Source organism: Thermobia domestica, chromosome 6, assembly GCF_964235325.1.
Source record: "Thermobia domestica chromosome 6, izTheDome1.hap1.1, whole genome shotgun sequence".
Lineage (NCBI taxonomy): Eukaryota > Metazoa > Arthropoda > Insecta > Zygentoma > Lepismatidae > Thermobia > Thermobia domestica.
Genome location: NC_137459.1, coordinates 51875273 through 51898445, shown reverse-complemented (window position 1 = coordinate 51898445; position 23173 = coordinate 51875273). Strand labels below are relative to the sequence as shown.

The 23173-nt window shown below is 36.2% G+C and overlaps 1 protein-coding gene across 3 annotated transcripts in view; it reads left to right on the top strand.

Moving 5' to 3' along the window:
• The window catches only part of LOC145687984 (voltage-dependent calcium channel subunit alpha-2/delta-2-like), a 152711-nt gene that overhangs the window by 35725 nt on the left and 93813 nt on the right, over positions 1-23173 (top strand). Inside the window, exons 5-6 of one of the 3 annotated variants that reach the window (XM_081761627.1) lie at positions 12738-12773; positions 17903-18041. In XM_081761627.1, coding sequence (XP_081617753.1) covers positions 12738-12773; positions 17903-18041 — 175 coding nt within the window. Of the gene's footprint in view, positions 1-12737; positions 12774-17902; positions 18042-23173 lie in introns of those variants that run through there. The other 2 variants (XM_081761628.1, XM_081761630.1) reach the window with 2 other exon arrangements.

Here is a 23173-nt window from a genome sequence, read left to right as displayed (position 1 = left end):
TATGCCTTTCTGGCCTTTACGCATAATTGGAATTGTACTTACAATGGTTTGTAATGTTGTAAAACACGTATGAAACGAATCGTTCGTTGTATTCATTTTTTCACGTGCTATATCCTGAAGACGATATGTATGTTTATCCAACTCTTTACATATAACGTTTTTCACATGTACTAACCTTCCAATTGCATATTTCAGAATTTCTTGCTTTGTTCCCAATGTCGAAAAAAAAAATAAAATAAAATAAAAATAAAAATAAAAAAAAAGGAAAAAAGTTGCCATTACTTTTGCAGTAACCTACCATATATATAAAATTCCAAGTCAATTCGAGAGAATTAACTCCGAAATAATCAAACAAGTAGCACGTTTGCCTTTCGTGTATGTCTTCCCGGATGCGAATACTAGTTGGAGTCTAGTGTTCATTAGCTTTACAGGTTGGGTTCACCGTCATACATAATTCTAAGTAAATAAGTAATTTTAACGTATGGGTATTAATTGTCAAACGAGTAATCACAAAAATCTTGTTCTGCTGATACCTACAGACAGGGTGGGCTCAAAGTCACTTTCCCGAAAACAATATTTCTTCACATATTGTGGAAAGCGACTTTGTGCCCACCCTCTATAGACACAAATATGCTGAGAGCAACGGAACCTTCTATCATTTTTATTCCTATCTTCGAACATTTGATGATATCTGTGTATCAGGTTTTCAGTTGCCGTAACTACGTATTAAGTGATCACTATTACTTTGCAGAGTTTGATGATAATCAGTTAAACTTATTTCTGGAAATTCCTGTTAGCCATTCTGCAAACAATTCAGCTTACGCCCATGTGTCACTTTTCTAACGCTTAGCCAAGGCGCTCCTTGGGGATGTTTGAATAACTCGGTACCCCACGTAAATGACTCCCAGCGAATTCCGTAGTTGGTTGATACCTATCTATGAATATTCCTTGTAGGCAGGTGAACAATTTGGTACTTTTACTGTTGTTCTGTGTTGCATAAAACAGAAGTGAGGCGAAGAACGCAAGGAGGAAGAAACAAGATAAATGTGAAAAGTACATTGTATTATTTTTTCCTAACGTCTTATAAAAAGTAAGGAAACGAAAATAGTTGTCCATAAAATATTAAAAAAAAGAAAAAAATAGAAACAAAGCATAAAGTGAAAAGAAAACGAACGCATTTCTAGAACAAGACGGTGTTAGAAATGGTGGGAGAGAAAAGAACAATTTTAGATATTAAGAAGAGTAAGAGAAACTGGTTGGGACATTAGCTAAGAAGGAACGGTATGATAAGGGACATTTTAGAGGGTATGGTTGCAGGAAGGTGATGGAGGGGACGAAGAATACCACAATTAATGGACGATATTAAAACAAAGAAATCGTATGCGAAGACGAAGAGGTTAGCGGAATACCGGTGGAACATGGAAGCTTCTCATTTGCAGCAAGCGGCCTGCTAATAATGTCAGAATACCTATGATGATCATGATGTCTAGAAAAATCTAAGCTAATTCTGTAGATTTATTTTATTTATGATTGAGGACAAACTAAACTACTACAATATCGTAAGGTTCCATTTTATTTATAAATTTATTTATTTATTAAGAACTTGGCGTTTATAAGTGTGCGATCTGCACGAAAACCAATGTGGGTGAAACCTTGCTTCTGAAGTGTGAAACCACATTTAGTTAGATTATCCTCAATGTTTGCTTCAGAAAATAAAACTGCTTTAATGAGAGTATCGGCTGTAGGTTTTGTCTTGGGGGCCACGGTGATTCAGTGGTAGAGCATTCACCTCTGGTGCATGGGGTCCCTGGTTAGATCCTAACTCGCGCCAACTGGACTTTAGGATGGATAAATACCGTGTGCGTGGGTTTTCTCGGGGTTCTCCCTTTTCTTCCCAATTTCTTCCACCATTTCATTCATTTCTCATCATCACCGTCTCCTTTAGCTAGCCGGCATAACCGTGGGACGTAAAATTCAAAAAAGAAAATAATACATAATGTATTTAATTCTATTGCTCCATCTAGATTATTCTCACTTATGAAGAAAGAAAGAAAGCAGAAATATAAGGCTTCTGTAACTACTTTATATAACCATATGTAGCTGGAAGAGAGGAATTTCGAATCGGAAGTGAAAATCAATAACTTAAAATAGTAAAAATATACAACACTAAGATGTTATTCTGTATTCTAACATGCTGCCTACTTGGACGCTTCTCGGCCTTTTTTTCATTGTTCTTTATAAATTTTCTTTGTTCCCGACTTCTTCTGTCTCTCTGATAAAGCGTTTTAGCGAAAGTGTTAACGTTGGGCTGGTTTTAGTACTTTTTATTATACTTCTACTATTTTCTGGTTAAATATAGGGTGCACCACGTAACTTGAAACACTGTTGCAACTTTTAAACTAATAAACAGAAAACAATGAAATTTCATACGATGCAAATATTGATAAGAGGAAATCGTATAATATACTTTGTAATACCACCAGATTAACAGTGTTGCCAATGCAACATAAAGCTGTATTTTTTTTTTCAAACAACACTATGTCAGGTTATTACATATTTCAAATTTATATGTTAAACGAAAACTTATAATACCACATTAATTGAAGTGAGCGGAATGGAATTTCTACCATTCAAGGAGGCACAGTGGCTCAATGGTAGAGCACTTACCTCTGGTGTTTGGGGCCCCTGGTTCGATTCCCGGTCATGTAAGTTTGTGGTGAATAACGTCATGTCCATGAGTTTTCTCGGAATACTCCCGTTTCCTCCCACTTGCTCATTCTACCAATTCTTCCATCATCATTCACTTGCTTCAATCATTGTCTTAGCCTAAAGGGCATAATCATGGGACGTTAAACTCAAAGATTTCGTTTCATTTTTTTCTACCATTCAATGCAGTCGGTATTTGTGTGTCTAAAATGGTGTCAAATCCAGCCCCCATGGTGTAAGTTCGAATATATATGTGCAAGATAACTGTCTAATATAAACCTCGTAAAAATGATTCGATTATGAGAAAATATTGTTTCTTAAGACATTCCAATCGTCCTCACAGCTTGAGGTTAAAATCTACAAAGAATGGAAGGGTAAATGTTCCTTCGTTATTTAAAAAATATATTCCACTGTAATTTTCGTTTCGAAATGTTCAATTTTGGTATAACATACCGTATAATTTCTTTGAGGCTTCCATATTATTTTATACACCATCTTCTTCTTCTTCTATTTATTATTATTATTATTATTATTATTATTATTATTATTATTATTATTATTATTATTATTATTATTATTATTATTATTATTATTAAATTTGATTCCACTCTGGCCAGAGAGTGTGAATTGTTTCCATGCTTTTTCGTATTTATGTTTTTTTGTTTGATGGCACCTTCTTCATATAATAGTCCATTATGTGACTGTGTATGGTAGGCAGAAGACAGTAAGATGTATTTTATGTTCAAGCAAAAGTCATTTATCTTGTTTTGAACAATACAATGATGGAAACAATGTTTGTATAAATGATTACAAGTGTAATATTTCTGTTCTGGAATTAAAAGCTGGCCAAGATCTTTCTCCTGAGGTGGCCGGAGGTTTAACTCTAAGGTAGATCAGCTGATGATTCAGTAAACGTGCAAGCGAAAGAAAAATTATTTATGTTCTAGATTGTAAAGGGTCATTTACTGATCTTGAATCGATATGTAAGTTGTTTGAACAGAGTTTAAACTAGGGATGGGATAAACCGGTTTTCTCCGAAACCGGTTTCGGTTTTCTTAAAAACCGGTTCAGTTTTCATCGAAATGAATTCCGATGAAAACTTGGAAAACAAATAAAACTATTTCTGTGTAAACGAAATCGGTTTCCGGAGAACAATGAAACACTATTCTGGTCAGAAATAGAACCAATTTTGGAAAGAAACTGGAACCGGTTTTGAAGAAAACCGAAACTGGATCCGGTGAAAAACCTATAACAGGTATCAGTGAAAACCGAACCGGTTTTAAAGAAAAGCGAAACCTGTTTCGGTGAAAACAGAATGGTTTTAAAGAAAACTGAAACCTGTTTCGGTGAAAACAGAATGGTTTTAAAGAAAAGTGAAACCTGTTTCGGTGAAAACCGAAACCGTTTTCTTCAAAACAGGTTTCAGTGGAAAAAACGGTTTTTTTTTTTTTTTTTTGAAATTTTCAAAAAACTGTTTCGATTTTCCTGAAATTCGGAAACTGAAAAAACGGCCTTTGTGCCCACCACTACTTTAAACAGAATAAGACGAGAATTACAACATGAATTTGATACAATAAAGGAAGAGCTTGATTTTTTGAAAAAAAAGAGAACTCTGAATTTAAAAAGTTACTAGTAAAGGAACAAGTGGCAAATGGAACAACGTTATTTTCTAAAGCGAATGTTGAAACTGTATTAGATGTAAATAATAAAAATCAATACCCCGCTTTAGTAATAAGTAATTAAAGTAACAAGGATGAAGGTCTTCCTCAGGTAATTGCAAACTTGGACTCAGGTAATTGCAAGAAATAAAAAACGTATACAAAGTGAATCAACTAAAATTGTACAAGATAAATCCAACTTAAAAAAGGAACAGAGAAAACTAAAAATTGGCAGTGGACCAAATAATTCTAGTTTGGTTTCTAATCTAAGAAAAAAAGCGTTATTTATAACTAGGTTCAATCCCTCAGTCGAGGTAGAAGAAGTTGAGAGTATTGTAAAACAACTCAGTTTAACTGAAGTGACTTGTACCAAATTGAAAACAAAATATAATTCTTACTCTTCCTTCCATGTTGAGGTAAACGAACAAGACTATTCTATAATAAGTGATCCTGAAGTATGGCCTAGAGGTCTTTTAATTGATTTTTTTTTTATTTGTTTGTAAATTACGGAATCAGGATGAATTTCTTAGGAATACCGATTCTCATGCTAAGCATAGGGAGTCTTAAAATTCGGTACCAGAGTTGAAATGGTTTAAATAATGAGGGAGCACGTTTTCTCCTGATTTTATATCACATATTTTCAGTGAAAAATTATTAAAAACTCAGATTTTTATAGAATGTGGTGTGTGACATTGGAGATTAGAGAGTGAGAGGGAAGAGGGAGGATCGCTCACTTCAACAATGCACAGCAATCACTTGTTTTTTAGTGTTACAAACTAAGAACTGTATAGTATCAGATACTGTACATCCAAATTTCGGAGGTCTCTACAACCGTAATCGCAACTGGGATGAACGGGGCAACGTACATCCAAAGTGCTTTGTTGTCGAATATCATGATCGTGATATGGCACATTACAAATAAACAAGAACAAAGTTACAGAGGATTGAATATTTGACTCTTTTCAAAAGGTTTTGTTTCAATAAATTGCTTAGACTAGTATCGCGTCTAAGGAATTGTCTGGATCGAACAGACGGAGTAAATTTTAATGTCGTTAACAATAATTTAATACCTCAAACCGTTCTGGAAATATGATAAACTTTGCTAGAGTTTGCAACACTGTTTAAAATTATGTAACTGCGAGAACTTGTTGTAATAACAACTACCAAAACTGTTGCTGTAATTGTAAAAGCAAAGTGAAACGACAATAATTTACAGATTTCTTACAAATACACAATTTTAAGCAGTCTAATCAATTTCTACCTATGTTTTTCATATCTCCGGGACTCAGGTTTGTTAATATTAGTCACTTGATCATTGTTGAGGTTTCCGTTACTTCTCCGATTTAGTGACTTTTCGAGCTATTTGTTTCGGAAACTATGTAAATGTTGGATTTACTAGCATTGAGTGTGTGTCTCTGTAGTGATGAAACGTATTTCATTCGTCAGAAAGCCAAAACAAAAGTATAAGTATTGGCCTAAAGAGACAGTAATCTTCAAAAGTTGAAACTCTTAACAATAAAAGAGGTGCATCCACATTACTGACAAAAGATGACAACATAAACCATAAAGGGATTAGTTATTGCTTGAATATTCGACTTTTGGTCGTATAGAGGAACCAATATTGGTTACCATTTTGGATGAAACTCTGCATAAGATTATTTTGCTACTTTCTTTCAATTTGACCAGAAGCATGTCTGCGATTAATTAAAATAAGACAATTGTGATAAAAGAATTTGTTTACAAACAATTAGTTAAGTTCGTCTATAAACGGATACTCATATTGCCTAATTAAAAAAAAAAAAAAAAATGGGAATGACACGCTTAATTAATTGGAATAGTAGGGAGAATAGAAATGACAACGCCTTAGCCGCGCTGAAATACCACTGGGGACACGGTGGTTCAGTGGTAAAGTGCTTACCTCTGGTGCATGGGGTCCCTGGTTTGATCCCCGGTCAACGAAGTTTGTGGTAGACAGTATCTGTCTGCGGGTTTACTCGTTATACTCCCGTTTCCTACTACATCTCATTGCAGCAGTTCTCCCGTCATCATTCACTTGCTTAATCATCCGTCTCCCTTTGCCTGAAGGGCATAATCGTGAGATGAGTGAAAAAAAACTATGAAAGATTTCATTTCATTTCATTTCTGAAATATCGCTTCCCGTGAGATCAGCGAAGTTAAGCAATGTGGGGTCTGGCTAGATGAAAAATGGGTGATCGTATTTACCAGATGGTATCGGTATTATGGAGTCCACCCATCGTCGTGAGGACAATTGGGGTGCTTGAAAGGAAGTAGCGAACTCCGGCCTAGAAAGGTAGCATTGACCGCGAGGGAAGCCGATTTGCTGATCATCATGAGTGCCACAATTCGGGTCAGCCCCTCCCACTTCCAAGGGCTGTTGCACCAATTCATTTTCTTTTTTTTTTTTTTTTTTTTTTTTTAAGAAAAGAGAACAAAAATATTTGCCGTATTTCCTGCCTTATAAGATTCACTTTATTTATTTATTTATTTATTTATTTATTTATTTGAAAATGAGTCCAAAAGTGGAGTGCATCGTATACACCAATGCAGAGATTTTGGTTATTTCACATCCATTAATAACGCAAAACTGACTAAAATCATTAATCTATTAGAGCCTTTTGATTTCAAGTGTGCTCTTGGAAAATACGATACTTTGGCCGCACCCTTGCCGCCCTCTTCCGGAGGAAACCTTCCTTTCGCTTTGGGAAAAAAGTAAATGACCTCGGTTGTGTTGCCAATTTGCCATTCAGTCGTTTGGTCTTAGAGAGTGAAGATCGTAGGCTACTTTAGAATAACTAACAAAACAGTGCACAGGAAAACCCGTGAAATAATTGAATGTAGCAGCCTTGTTCGCATCCAGCTATTGAAGGATCTCAACCACAGCAACGTATCCCTTCTCTTTTGAGGGAGATACGGGAAAACACACATCGACTACAACGCCATCGTGGGTACACTTGAAATAGAGAAAGTCTCTAATAACACTTGTGTAACAATTTCGGCAGTGTAAAAACATCGCATTCATCAGACAGTTTATCTGACAATGACTGATAAAGTGTCTGATAAAGGCGATGTTACATTGCCAAACTGTTACACAAGTGTTATTAATAGATTAAGTGCTTTGCTCTATTTTGTTTTATTAATGTATGCTGAATATTTCCGAAGCTATAATGAACAATATACAGGATGTTTCAAGATGAATATCGGGATTTTTAAGTCTTTGTAGTATTTATTACATTTAACTTATAAATAATACATAAAATGAAGGAGCAACTCAGTTTTTGCTACAAGTGTTCAATGTGAGCACCATTCATCACATGGCACACATCGAGTCGATAGGCGAGAAAGGCCCATAAACTTTCTGCCGGGATATGGCACAAAACTCATTCAATGTAGGGGAATCTCGTTGCAACTGTACCATCTCGTGGGGATTTGCTGACGCCCAGATGCGAACATTATGAGTGTTTACATCGCCACTTAAGTGAAATGTCGATTCATCACTGAAGACGACATGATCCAGAAAATGTTCATCGTCATGCAGCAACATTTCGTTTGCAAAGTTGGCACGTAAACCGTAGGCTGTAGGCTTTAGAGCTTGAAGGTACTGCAAAGGATAAGGATGTAGGTGTAAAGCGTCTCCTTAAAATTCTCCACTCAGTCAGAGTACAGATTCAGTCTTTGCAAACTGTAAAACACAAAAAGCTTTCTGCTCACTAGTCGGTATCTTTGATACTAGCGCTTTCTACTAACGGCAGGCAGAGGAAACAGTACGTGCGCATGTATGTATATAAAACTGTTTGAGTTGTTATTTCATTTGTTGTATTATTTACAATTGTAAGGTAATTGTAATAAATACTACAAAACCTTAAAACCCCGATATCCATTTTGAAACATCCTGTACATGAACTGTAATATTCTCCATTATACCAGCGTTGCCTACTATGTACTATAATTAAAAATAAATTAATTGCTGAGCAAAGCAAATCAATTTATTGCTATAAAACTAATATCTTATGACAGTTTTCCCAACTAACTACTTGGTTTCATCAGACACTATCACTATCTGATAATGTCATAATGTCTGATGAAGCCAAGTGGGTACTTGGCGAAACTATCACAAGATATTAGTTTTATAGTAATAAATTGATATTGCTTCGCTCAGCGATTAGTTTATTTTTAATTATAGAATATACATGAGTTGAGTTGATTTTTAGTTTAACGTCCCGTTCAGCAGCGAGGCTATATGAGACGTGGACATACTGATTAACATGGAATCCGAACCACATGAGCTCCCGCCGGGAATCGAACCCGGGCCTCCCACGCCAAAGGCGCGTACGCTAACCGCTTAGCCACGGAGGTGCTCAGAATATACATGATTATTTTAATTTCATCACGTACTCCCGATTCTGTGTTGTTTGTTGTCTTCCTTGCTTCATTTACGGTGTGCAGCAGCATTCTTGCTACGCACAGTTCAGTTGCTCAGTAAATGTATTTGGATACAATCGCTTTATGTGCCGATTCATAATAACTATGCTTTTCTCTGGATGCACATGAGCTATAGACGATACTAGACGTGCGTGCGATCTGCATTGACTTAAATGTTGTTAACTTCTCATATGTTTCTTTATGAAGTAATACTTTGTATTAAAAAGCAAACAAACAAAAAACTATTATTTCTAGTGATTTTTTTTCACTCAAAATGGAAAACAGAAAATGGAGTGCGTCTTACGTACCGGTAAATACGGTACAAAATAAAATGGTTAATCCAAATGAAGAGAAATTGTACTCTTAGGAACTTGGTATTAGATAGCGGAAGAAAAACCACGGAGAAGACGATCACAGGTAATGGAAAGCATTACAGGGTTAACTTCCACGACAAGATGTAGATGTTAACTCATGGCTTTGGTGTATGGAAGTGTCTCAATTTACGGAAAGTAGCCTGTCCGTGGTGAAAGAATACTTTTGATGGTGATGATCAGAAATACTTTATTTCCCTTTATCCATTATATAGAAATCATAGTATAAAACGTAATGTGGAGTTTCTTGCAAAAATATTGTTTTTCTCTTTCATATTGCTTAAAACGCAAATTTTGCTGTAGTACTGAGTATCTGTTTTACCTTGATGTGATCTACGTATCAACAATGAAAGTGTTATCCAAACATTTTTATACTTACCTCTTCTTTCCTTTCTGTGATCTTTATCATGTCACTAACCATATGTCCTAATTATCTCTCAGTGTAATTCCAGGTAGTAGATTGATATTTTGGAACCTCAAGCTGTGTGAAATCTTTGCAATCACTTTTTGTATTCCCGTTGTTCTGAATACAAAATTATTTGAGAGCTTTGTCTAATCAAATGTATGAATTTTCTTGTTGATGGTTTCAGTTCTTATTCTACACCGTGGATGAAAGAAGTTAATGAAGATAAAATGGTCCCGAGGAACAGTAATAAATCGTGTGCGTCATTTTCATTTATTTATTTATTATTGTTCTCCCTCACAATTTAAGAGTATACCAAATTTAACGTGCCCGGGAAACGAATTTGTGTACATTCCGTATGATGCACCTCGTCTCGGGCTTGAATCCGAGTGACACTCCATCTTTATTAGTCTGCTAGGAATAAACTTAAAGCAGGAGTCAAAATTGTGATTCATATCGTTAGAAATATTAATATATTGTACGTTGAATATCGACTTATACATGGTAGTCCATTTATAAGGATAGTAGTAAATATCTCAGAAATCGTACAAGGCAGAGAAGCGAAATTTTGCACCCAAGAAACTATAGGGAGTGGAACAACGTCCTAGGTACTTTGTAATATTACCGGATGAACAAGTGTTGCCAACCTAATATAGAGTTACGTTTTGTCAAATGGCACTACGTCAGATTATTACATATTTCAAATCAACATGTCAAACGAAAACTTAAAACACCACATTTATTATTCAGTGTTGCAAACTAAGGATGTTATAGAATCACAAACAACCAAAGTTTGGAAGCCTCTAACATACATACAGTACAACGCAGATGGACAGGATGATACACACCGAAAGTACATTAGCATTGGATACCATGGTCATGGTACGACTTATTTTGAATGAATAGGAACTAAGTTACCAGGGCTTGAAGATTTGAATTTTTTTGAAATGCTTAATTTCGAAAAAAATGCTTAGATAAGTATCGTATCTAGTTACTTGGGTGGTTTGCAATTGAGGTACAAATTATTTTGCAGTGTACTGCACTTCGATATCTGAAACCGTTCTGGAGATATGATAAACATTGCTGAAGTTTGCAAGACTAATGTACTTTCCATCTATATTATCCTGTCCATCTGCGTTGTGCTGTATGTGTGTTAAAGGCTTCCAAACTTTTTATGTTTGTGATACTGTAACATCCTTAGTTTGCAATACTGAATAATAAACGTGGTATTTTAAGTTTTCGTTTGACATGTTGATTTGAAATATGTAATAATCTAACGTAGAGCCATTTGAAAAAAAAAAACAAAAAAAAACATAACTTTGTATTGGGTTGGCAACACTGTTCATCTGGTGATGTTACAAAATACCTAGGACGTTGTCCCCCTCCCTATAGTTTCTTGAAGCAAAATTTCGCTTCTTTGCCTTTTACGATTTTTGAGATATTTACTACTATCATTATAAATGGACCACCCTGTATATTACATTCAATCACCAGTTGTCAATTACCGCAGAATTCTTTTGCTAATTACCGCAGAATGAATAGATTAATTTTGCATATAGTTTTCAATAAAATAATGAAAATTACTTGAATACAGAAAATGTCTCATTAATGTAAAATTCGTCAAACACAAAAGAACATTATTTTGTCAAATTTTTGAATCCTTTCGACGATGTTGTTCTCGACGGCACGAAGATTAATTAAAAGGCAAAGCGACGCTTCGGTCTTAGGGAATTGTAATCTGCGGTGTTCCTCGGTATCTCTGAACACTGGTATCTGCGGTGTTCCTCGGTAATATAGCTCTCTTTAAACTGACAAGGGACCATTTCGATTTGGTGAGTTAAATTGCTGAAAATGAATGTTAGCATTGGATTCAGCATCAGAAGAAACAGAGAAAAGAGGGTGTTTATTGGCAGACCGTATACAGGGTGGGAGGTAAATGAGGGGAAAATGTAAAATAAGAGGAATGCAAGTAGAGCTCCACTGAATAGATGTAAAGTGAACAGTATTTTAATTGCCAATAGTATTGTAACTGGTTATTAGAAGAGTCACCAGTGTTGCAACCGGCATGGTTTGTTGGAGGGGGTCATTAGTATATCAGAACCCTAAATGGGACAGGTGTTTTGGTGTAAGGTACCATGCCAGCATTTATCCAGTGGAACTATTTCTCATTTCGTTATACGTTGCAAACATTCTTCTTGATGTTCCAAGATTCGATTCTATCTCTTTCCATCCCTCGTGCATACAATGTGCTCATGGACCGTACTACAGGGTCTCTAGTTTCTCATTTACGTCACCTTTATGACAGTATTGATACATTGCCACAACGTGGAACGCCTCCTGTTACAGAGGTCTCAAACTGTATTGTCCACTGTTTATTTCAATACACGGTGTGTGTCAAGAGCCATGTGTCATATGACCACTTTTCCGTATATTCTTCTTGCAGTAAGTCCAACATGGTAGCTTTTCAGATGCCCCTCATGATTCACATCACGCCTATTCAGTGGCGTTCTACATGCATTCCTCATATCCAACATTTGATCTCAATTCCTCTACTCGTTTCACAATTAACATGGCATTTCTAGACATTTTCTACGTTCTATCTTCACACTTTGTCCTCATTTATCTCCCACCCTGTATACGGTCTGCCACTAAACACCGTCTTTTTCTCTGTTTCTTTTGGTGCTGAATCCAGTGCTAGCAATCATTTTCAGCAATTGAATTCACCAAATCGGAATGTTTCCTTGTGAGATTTAAAAGGACTTTTCATATTCAAGATCATCTTCCATGATAATTTATGCACCCGCCAACCGCACCGGAAGTTTCGGATCTGCCTGTATATGAGGGTTCTGCTCTTCATAATATGATGTTACGTAATATGAAGGACCTGAAGCAAATATCAACAAGAAATAAAGTTGTAATTATTCTTTATGTTGGCAGGAAGAAGAGTGCCGAAAGTAATTTCTCTCTCTACATTGCAACATTACAGAATATTAATATATGCTTTTTTCTTTCACCCACGATGTATATTGTATTTTTTTTTTTTTTTTTTTTTTTTGTATAACCTTCTAATGGTGTGCGTACTTATACTAATCTGAAGATTAGGAAAAAAAAGTTGTTTTTCTTTCATTGGTTGCTGAAGTGTTAACATCTTTGTTGTAGGGATGGGTCCTCGCTACAAAGTGGTGTGGTGGCACGGTATGTTTGTTCAGTTGTTTCCACAATAGCTTCCCGTAGTGTAGAGAGAACTTTGATGCATGTTCGAGAACCACTCTTAAAGACCAATAGGAGCTTTAGAATGCTACCAAATATATGCTACGTAGATTAGCGCATGTTCTGGCGATATTTATATTTTCCCCCTTTCGTTTCGGAATTACTGAAAAATATTTTTTTTTTTTTTACTTCTTGTTCATCTGTTTTATACATATTGTTTTCGTTTGGTTGGTAATGCAGTTACACCTAACTTCAAAATGATGAGCTTCGTAGTTTAGAGAGTGCATATAAATGATTTTTTTTTTCTTTTCTGAGAATGGAAAAAAAAATGTACGAAACTAAATATTTAGAGGATATGAACATGGGATTGCAAGTAGTTCGTTCTGGTGCTACATCAACAAAAAGAACTGCAATTGGAGGGTAGATTTGGGCAGTGAAATAGAAAGAGAATTCACTCATGTATACTACCGGTAAATATTTATGTGTACAGTGTGTATTAACAAGTGAATGAAAAACATAATAAATATAAATAAATAAATAAATAAATAAATAAAAGGTTTAAAAATCCAGCAAGATAATGTGGCAGCACAACAAGGATTGCTGCATACTCTGGAATATATTAGAAATATCAGAATGATAGTGAGGACTTACTCTGTTTTTTTTTTTTTTTCTTTCTTTCTTGTTTTAAATATCATTTTTCTTTTATTCACAACGTTGTAGAAAAGAAAATATTTTGTTAAAGGGAAGCACAGTTGATGGTCTTTAAAGCCTTGATCCGTTAGGATTTTACAAATTGATTGAATAAATATACGTATATACGAGGCGCATTCGGAAAGTAACCTCTGATTGGTCACTGTGCGTAAAGTGATGGGGGCAGGGCTACCATCTTTGCAAGATGTGCACGGTTGATCAGTCTGCATCCAGCCGTGATAGAGTGAAAGTTGACTGATCACTAGATCCACTTTTGTAGCGTCTCAAAATGTGTGCTGCAAATAGAAAACCCTGCCAAGTGCGAGATGCGAGCTGTTCTACATTTTCTTACGGCAAAACAATATCCGGCAGCAGCTATTCATCGGGAACTTAGTGCCGTGTATGAACCAAGTGTGATGAGTGAAGGAGTTGTTCGTGAATGGGTTCGTTTATTTAAAAGTGGACGAACAAACATTCATGACGAAGGGGGGAGTAGCAGGCCATCAGTGGTCACTGATGAACTCGTTCAGAAAATTGACGGAAAAGTTCATGAAAATCGACATTTCATAGTCTCGGAGCTTTCCGATGAATTTCCACAAATTTTCAGGATTGTGTTATATGACGTAGTGACACAGAGATTAGGCTACAGGGAGTAGGCACAGGCGGGAGATTTTTATGCTGATGGAATTTCTAAGCTAGTGCAGAGAAAGGAAAAGCGCTGGAATGTTTATGAAAATAGAGCAAAGACGTAGTTTTCAGATGTATATAATAAATTATTCTTATTTACTTTGTTGTTTCTTTTTTAACCAATCGAAGGTTATTTTTCAAACGGCCCTCGTATATTCATGAAAATAAGGATGCTTTATGTCCTTTGCCATCAAGTTCTGAAATGGTGAAACTCAGTACCGCACTAGAGATATCATGGGACTTAATGGTTTGTTTCATTTGTTTCACAAGTGCACTAATTAAATTTGTTATACAGGTAAGGCTGTTTCAGTCTAATGATTGGTAGAGATTGGAAACATTCATGTGTTGAAAGAATTAGATAATTTTACTGAACTGCTTGCTAAAAAAACCTGTTACAAATGTGGGCTGTTAAAAATGAGTTAAGTATTTCTCAAATTTTATATGAGAAGATACGAACAGAAGACATATTTAGGATAAAGTGTACTATTTATAGTTTCGCTGAAAGGAAGGTAATGTTCTTTATGTCGTTTTGTTGGCACTATGCAGCCGTCAATATCAAGGCAAAAGAAGAAGTTAGACTCCTGTGAAAAATCAGTAATAACACTTGGAGTACTCAGAAAATGTATGAAGAGTTAGTGACAATTATAAAATACATATAACTCCAAGATAGATCTAAGGAAAGTCAGTGCATGTATGAGGGCTGTGTTGGAATTCAGTGTATTTTATAATGATTATATTACTGGTTTGGCTTTGAATGCAATATTATACCGATTCACTGATAACAATATCCGTTATGACTCTAAACTTACTCGATTATTAAAAATACTTTCTGACCAGAGTGACACATTTATTTCTTGAACGGGGTCGTGGTGGCTCAGTTGTACAACGTTCAACTCTGGTGCATGGGGTCATTGGTTCGATCCCAGCTCGCGCCTAGTGAGGTTTGTGATGGACAAACACCGTATGCGTGGATTTTCTCGGGGTTCTCCCGTTTCGTCCCACTCTCTTCATTCCACTATTTCATTCATTTCTCACCATCACCGTCTCAGCCTAGCGGGCATAACCGTGGAACGTAAAACTTAATGATTTCATTTTTTTATTTTTTGAAACTGAATAATGTGTAACAGTTTCAACATTTAAACGTTGTCTTCGTCAGACACTAAGGAAAAAATAATAAAACACAATTAAAAAGATAGGGACCGTATGTATAAATAATACAGATTATATGATTTCTATCTTGTTTTTTCATTGTCTAAGGAATACAACGTTAAGCTGTTGAAACTATTACACATTACTCAGTTTTAAGAAGTAAATGTCTTATTCTGGTCAGAAAGTTTTTTTTTTAAATAATCGATTCAGAAAGGTCAGTGTTCACGTAGTTAGTCAAAAAAAAAAAAAAAAAAAAAAAAAAAAACCTCAAAGCACTGGTTTAATTGTGTAGTGCCTTAATTAAACATTGCAACCCCTTGCTCTTATCCTCAGAATACGTATAGTTTAATATCATTATGTATACTTTGAAGTCCTACACCCTGTGAATATATAAATGCTATTTGTAGATTCACTTAAGTTCTGCTTCACATGGTGCTCATTAATTCTTATTGCATATAAAAATATATGACAATAAAAGTATTCAGTTAACGAGCGTAGTAATAATGATATTTTGATTTTCAGCATTCATATTAATTCAAATGTTCACTGCAAACTGACGGTAAGATGTAAGTTGATCTACGTAAAGTACATTAGCAAATGCAATTTCTTTGCATTTTCATGTAATCTAAAAATTCAGTAATTAAAAAAAAAAAAAAAAAAAAAAAAAAACTGATAACGATGAGTCTAAAATAATAAATAGAAAGAAAGTGACACGGACATTGCAGAAAGCATGCATTGACGTAATTTTAGGCACTACTAGGTAACCGAATATAGTAGTTAGCAAATGTACCTGTTGTGACTGCGATTCCAGGTTTTGAGGTGGCCCCAAGTGGCATAGTCGCTAACGCTCTCAGCTTTGGTGCGAGCTGTCCCGGGTTCGATTCCCGGTGGGGACACTCGATCGAAAAATTGTAAAAGCTTTTTTCAGGCCAGCCATCCTGAGTGACGTTTTCCTGGATTTTCCTCCTTCACGCCAGGTGAATGCCGGGATAGTACCTAACATAATGGTCCCAGGTCGCTTTCTTTCTTCCCCAATCCTCTCTTCCTTCTCTTTCCCAGGATGGTGTGCTCGCCGAGGGACATCATCCCTCATATACGCGACGGGATCAATGGCCTTAGATGTCGACAGCCCAGAAATCTAATTCCTGTTCCTATTTCAGATTTGATTTCCAGTGGACGGAAAAAAAGAAATTGACGTTCGCCCAACACAGTGAATCGATTTTACAATTATTTAAACTAAGATCGAGGGAATTCCCTCTATTAAAAAAATGCAGTAATGGCTATGGAAAGTCAGTGCCAAAATTTAGCGGGCCATTGCATTCTAAATACAATTATCCAAACGGAACAAATGTAACAAATTTATTTTTCTATTCTTCCGTTTATTGTTTTTGGGGTAATTTTCTAACCCAGGCGTGGATCTGATTTATAGTAATGGGCTGTGCTATAAAACAGTGAACAGGAGGCTAGTAGCATAAGTTTATTGCATTTCGAATCGAATGCCTTCCTGTGTATCATAATTCAGTATGGTATAAAATACTACAATTATTTGTGTTTGATATTGCGAGAAAACTAAATACATGAAAGTTCGTTGCGATCGTAATACTGCATATTATGGATGCTTTAGAATATCAAATAATACTTCCGATAAAGTGGATACTTTCAAATACCTAGGATCAATATTAACAGACCAAAACCATATTCACAAAGAAATTAAATGCCGACTAAAAGCAGGGAATTCGTGTTATTGTTCAGTTCAAAATCCTTTGTCGTCACAAATCCTATCGAAGAATTTGAAGCTTAAAATATATAAAACTATAATCGTGCTTGCTGCTCTGTATGGTTGCGAAACATGGTCGCTTACTTTGAGGGAAGAACATAGACTGAAAGTATTTGAGAATACGATCCTGAGACGAATATTCGGACCCAAGAGGAAGGGAATGGGGAATGGTGGAAACTTCATAACGAGGAACTACATACGGTTTACCAAACATTGTTAGGGTCATCAAATCTAGGAGGCTCAGGTGGGCAGGCCATGTAGCCAGAATGGAAGAAAATAAGAACGCTTTCAAAGTTCTAACTGGAATTCCAATCGGAGAACGACCATTAGGAAGACCTAAGTGCAGATGGGAGGACAATATTAAGATGGATCTCGCAGAAATGGAAATACAAAGTAGAAACTAGATCCAGTTGGCTAAGGATAGAAGTCGATGGAGAGCTTTTGTGAATGCGGCATTGAACCTCCGGGTTCCATAGGCTATAGAGTTAGTTAATTACATTTGCATGTTCACATTATCAAAGTCTTCTTCAGTAACTTACAGGTAAGAGATATCTGAACTTTGTAAATTTGCATTTTTGCGGTCGTGTACTTTAAGATGATTTTGTTTATTTTCTTTTATTTTTTTTTAAATTTTTAAAATTTTTTTTAGGAGCACATTATGAAACCCTGTAGACTACAGTAGTGATCCTTACAAGCTACAGTTATTTTTAGTTTATAGTTATGTACGATAGTTGTTATTACTAGTGGAGATCTTATATTTTTGCTTTATCCTAGTTAAGTTTAAGTTATTACTAATTCTTCTCCGTTACAGATACTGACATTTTGAATGGTTTGAAATGGTCTTCTGCATTGGATAAGGTCTTCAAAGAAAATTTAGAAGAAGATCCAACTCTGCGCTGGCAATACTTTGGTAGTCAAAGAGGGTTTATGAGAGTTTATCCAGCTTTTAAGTGAGTAATCTTTAGCCGAAAACATTGTGATTAGTCGAGAAACTTTCCGTGTATTTTCTGTAATTTATAGTAATTATACATAAAGTGTGTCACTTATGAATTTCAACTACATATATTAAAATACTAGTTAATTCACCTATCTGTAACTACCTTTTTCCCCTTTTCTTTCGTCACCCGAGAGCGCCTTTGTGGCTAAGCGGTTAACGTACGCGCCTTTTGCGTAGGAGACCGGGGTTCGATTCCCGGCGGGAGCTCATGTGGTTCGGATTCCACGTTGATCAGTAGCTCCCGTCTCATATAGCCTCGCTGCTGAAAGGGACGTTAAATTCAAAATCATCCCTCGTCACCCGTTATGAATTCGTACGGGCCAAATTTTATACCGTTACGCCCGGCAGGAAAAAAATTGTCTCATATTGAAAAAAAAAATCTCTGCTCCTTTTCTGCCTCATGTCATTTGTAGTAAACTCATGATGCAAGTGATTGAAAATATCACATTCTCTGAAACACAACAAAATATATTTGCGGTAGGAGTTCATGTCATTTGGATTCCACGTTAAGCTATTAAGTTCACGTTTCGTGTAGCCTCGTTGTTGAAAGGGGCGTTTAAACTCCCACTCAATAATGTACAAACAAAACTATACTCTTTTTATTTTGTTGAAATGGCGGAAGTTTTTTACTGTTCTTATTCAACTCATTTCTTCTGTATGATTAACTTAATATTTCTGGGAATATAAACTAAATTTCCTATACGGATAAAAATAGGTTTAAAATGTTATTTAATTCAAGTAATATTAAGAGACATTCAAATACTCTGAAGAAGAAATAAGGATCTTTTAAGTAATATTTTTAATTATTTGCTTATTATTCCCTTAGTCATTCAGCCAGTCATTAATTGCTGATTCAGTCCGTTCAATATACTAATGTTTCACAGTGACGTCTCTGCAGCCTGAAGTATTCATAATTAATATTCATAAAATAAATGCTTTTCAATGGCCTTAATATATGCTGTCATATACAGCTGCTTGTGAAAATTGCAACATCAACATAAAGGACTAGAATGCATCCACACTCGTAGAGTTTTACAACAAGGTATGACATAGAAATTATTATAATTTCAGCAGATGGCGCATGCGTAGACCCAGCAGTGCCCTCTGTTCGGTTCATGGAAGGAGTAGTACTACAAGAAAGCCGTTTACGCAGCACTTAGGTAGTAAAGCGTGAACAACCAAACAGGCAAGTGCAGAGCAAGCGTTACTATTGTCTCGTCGACGTCAAAGGGTGAAATATAAACAGACAACTGCATTCGAACGGGTTCACATACTTGGCCTACGGGAAGACTGCTTCTCGCACCGCGAATTGATACACTTATTGGGCATGTTGTCACGGATACCTTTATGTCGGGTTCCATTGACACAAAACCACATACGTCTCAGAATATAATGGGTGGGTGAAGATCGTCACTGGCATGCAGAGTAGCAGGCGATCATGTTTATAGACGGCTTCTGGTTCACTTTTATCCTATATTTATGATCGCATACACATTAGGTGTTATTGTGGTGAGCGCAATGTGCCAGCGCGCATTTTTGAGCGTCATAGTAGACAAACGGAAAGTGCGATGTTCTTTGGTGCCATTGGGATGAATACGCGAACTTTATTGCTATGCAGTCAGGGCAACCTCAGTAATGACCACTACGTCAAGGAAGTTGTAGAGGCCGAAGTCATATCCTTCAGCTAACTCTGGACTCCATATTTCAGCAGGATAATACTCGGCTACATCTATCCATGAATGTGAGAGCCTTCAAGAAACGGTCGGTAACATCGTACAATCACCTGTATGTGTGGTATATGGTAGGAAGGATCTTTGCTCGTTACGATCCTCCAGCAGACATTGTCGATGCCTCGTGGACTCGCATTCAAGCAACATAGCAGACAATTTCTCAAAAACACTTCCAACCAGTGGCGTACGCAAGAACGGTGTTCGCGGTTTTAATCCCCTTGAGCAAGGTATTATGTAAAAATAAACAGTTACCATATTACACCTAAAATGTAATGCATACAACACCTGAAATTATACAGATATGTGAGCTTAAACTCCCCTCCCCCACTTTGACGAACTTCTACGTACTCCACTGCATCCAGCGCCTGGTTGATTCGGTGCCACGACGTATAGAGACTGATTGCCGCATGTAAACGCTTAACATTATTTATCAAGGTTAGAGGTGCCATAGCGTTCTGAAATTATATTCGTTTCTGTTTATTCAAGTAGCAAATGCGTGCTATAAATTTCATTCCACTCAGACGTGTCTTGGTTTTGCAAACTTCACAAATACCAGACAAAGATAGACTTCTAGTTGGTTCGAAATTTAGTCAGTTCTAAGATTTGAATGTCTCTTAACCACTAGAAGTCTGCTCTTTTTTCTGTTCAAGAAGGTGATGGTTGGTACTGATTTTTTGAAACTGTTAAGGGGAAATAAACCAGAATGCCAGTGTATAATTCTCTGGTTGTATTCACATTGGAATATAGTGCTCATTTTTATTTTTTCATTATTAATTCCTTTTTACATGTTTATTTGCATGATTATTCTGACTGCTCTGTTGACTGTTATATTTCTGTATAGATTCTTTAGAAAATTGTAGCGTAATGTGGAAGTAATGATAAATATTTAAAGCGAACATATGTCTGCCATTCTGTTCAACATACATTTGTGTGTATCTATGCCTATTCCAGGAGTAGTAAAATTTATCCGATTTTAATGGAAGTTTCCTGTTCCTGCCTACAGGCTTATTATGAAACTCATTTTTAGCATAAAGCATGTTGTTTGGGGATTAAATCCGTGAAAAGAGAGGAGAAAATAAAAACAACCTCAAGTTGGAAATTCTCATAATTTACACAATGTGATAAAACAATTTTCCGCTACAACTTCCGTAAAACTTATTTGATTTTGCGGACCGTGGTGGCTCAGTGGTAGAGCGTTCACCTCTGGTGCATGGGCTCCTGGGTTCGATCCCAGCTCGCGCCAAGTGAGCTTTGTGGTGGACAAACACCGTGTGCGTCGTTTTTTCGGGGTTCTCCCGTTTTGTCCCACTTTCTTCACTCCACCATTTCATTCATTTCCCATCATCACCGTCTCCTTTAATCTAGCCGGCATAAGCGTGGGACTAAAACTGAAAGATTTCCTTTATTTGATTTTGCTGTAATACGGTGTATATATTCTTTAGAGCTTCATTATCACTCTCCTTGCTTAGGGTTGAAATCAGTCAAGGATAAGGCCAATAAAAGGAGCAAATTTACTTCCATCTTGAAAGTTTCCGCATACACAATTTGTAATAAAATAATTTTACACAATGTATGCCATAAAAACACTTCGATTTTAATACAATATGAGGTTTCCTAATCATATGCATTGCTTGGAATTAAAATAGATCAAGAAAGCACAATTGTCATGAAACTTGGCATGTGCTTCTTTGGAGTTGACAATAGTCAGGGCCAAGGGTGCAAAAGGCGCACTCCTCCTTATTAAAGGCTTAAAAGCTACTCTGTTTGTTGGTTGGTGTTTGAATTGGTCAAAGGTAACTTGATAGAAACATTTTCTTAAATGGTCATTTCTACAATGGACGACACCAGCAGGTATGAGACGTTTCAGACCCTCGTTATTATTAGAGATGGTTGCATCACACGTAAGAAATAGTAAAGATATTTAACGTGTTCAATGCTTCCATGTTCATGCAAGTGTCACTGCAAGGATCTAGTGAGCTGCCTAGCTGTTATTTAGGCCAAATTTGTCTAAAACATAGTCCTGGATATCTATCAATGTTCATTAATTCCGGAACAGAATTGGGCAATGGAAGAATGTTTTCCAATTTAATGTTTGTTATTTTCGCTAGCTAAATAACATATTTTTTTGATCATTCATAATGAAAACCTGCATTTTGTGGAAAAGCACAGGATATTTATGTTTCCTTGAGTTTGAAGTACTTTTGGTGTCATGCATTTCTGATCAGGTTTCGCTGTCGAGAGTCGTAGTATGCATCTGCTTTATTTCCTTAAATTTATAGCATCTTTCAGCACATAATAGATTAAACATGATATATACCAAATTAATAACATGATTGTGATTCTGGAGACTTGATAGTGGCGTATCTTTGCCCTAGTTAGCTAATCCTGTTGAGGACTTCTTGGACGTATAGATGATCTAGACCAGGCCGCAAAGTTTCAGTCAGACGCACTCGCCAATTCAAAACTGATAGTCGCCAGTATCTCTCAGGCACAAATTAAGAGAGGTCCCCCCCTCCTCCGACCTTCGGTTTGACAAAGATAGACTTCACATTTCGCGTTTTCTCTCACTCAGTGACTATTTTCATGCGAAACAGAAACTGCGCAGCCCTGTGAGTTTGGCAGAAACCATTCCTACCAAACACTGGTCGCCAGCTCTAAATTTCTAGTCGCCAATGGCGACCTGGCGACCGGAAATTTTGCGCCCTGATATAGAACCAAGTTGTGGCAGACTTACGAGATACCGATATCAGAGTGCTGACTTGGTCTTTGGCAATCAAGGCTTGTAGTTACATTAAAAAAAAAAAAAAAAAAAAAAAAAAAAAAAAAAAAAAACATTCATTACTTGTAACGTTTTTGCACCGGAACAGTGCCTTCTTCAGAGAAAAGGGACAGCCTGGAAAAAAGCATTGTTTACGGTGCCAGAACCTAAGTAATTTATATTTTTATTGTAAGTCATGACTCATCGAAACTTGTCCAAATATGTCTTTGTATTGAATATGGAACAAAGAGATGAGTAAAAGTATAGAATGTTAGTAACAAACGATGTGTGACCTGTCCAAATTCTTAAGGTCCAAGAGCACTTAGAAGAAATACACTTTTTGTTTTTAAGATGAGCCATGTGTGATAATATTGTAAATGATGATTTTAATCGATACTTATTGATGTTAATCGATATTTGGTCAATAACTAATATGAAAGTTTATTTCTGGAGAGGTCGTGTTATATTTTTTAGTGGACTCACACCAAAGATAATATATCCAAGCGACGTACAGTCCATACAAAATAACTCGACATATTTCCAAGTGTGCTAATTGTGTGCGGCTGTATATAAGTACCTTGTGTCAAATTTTTCTGC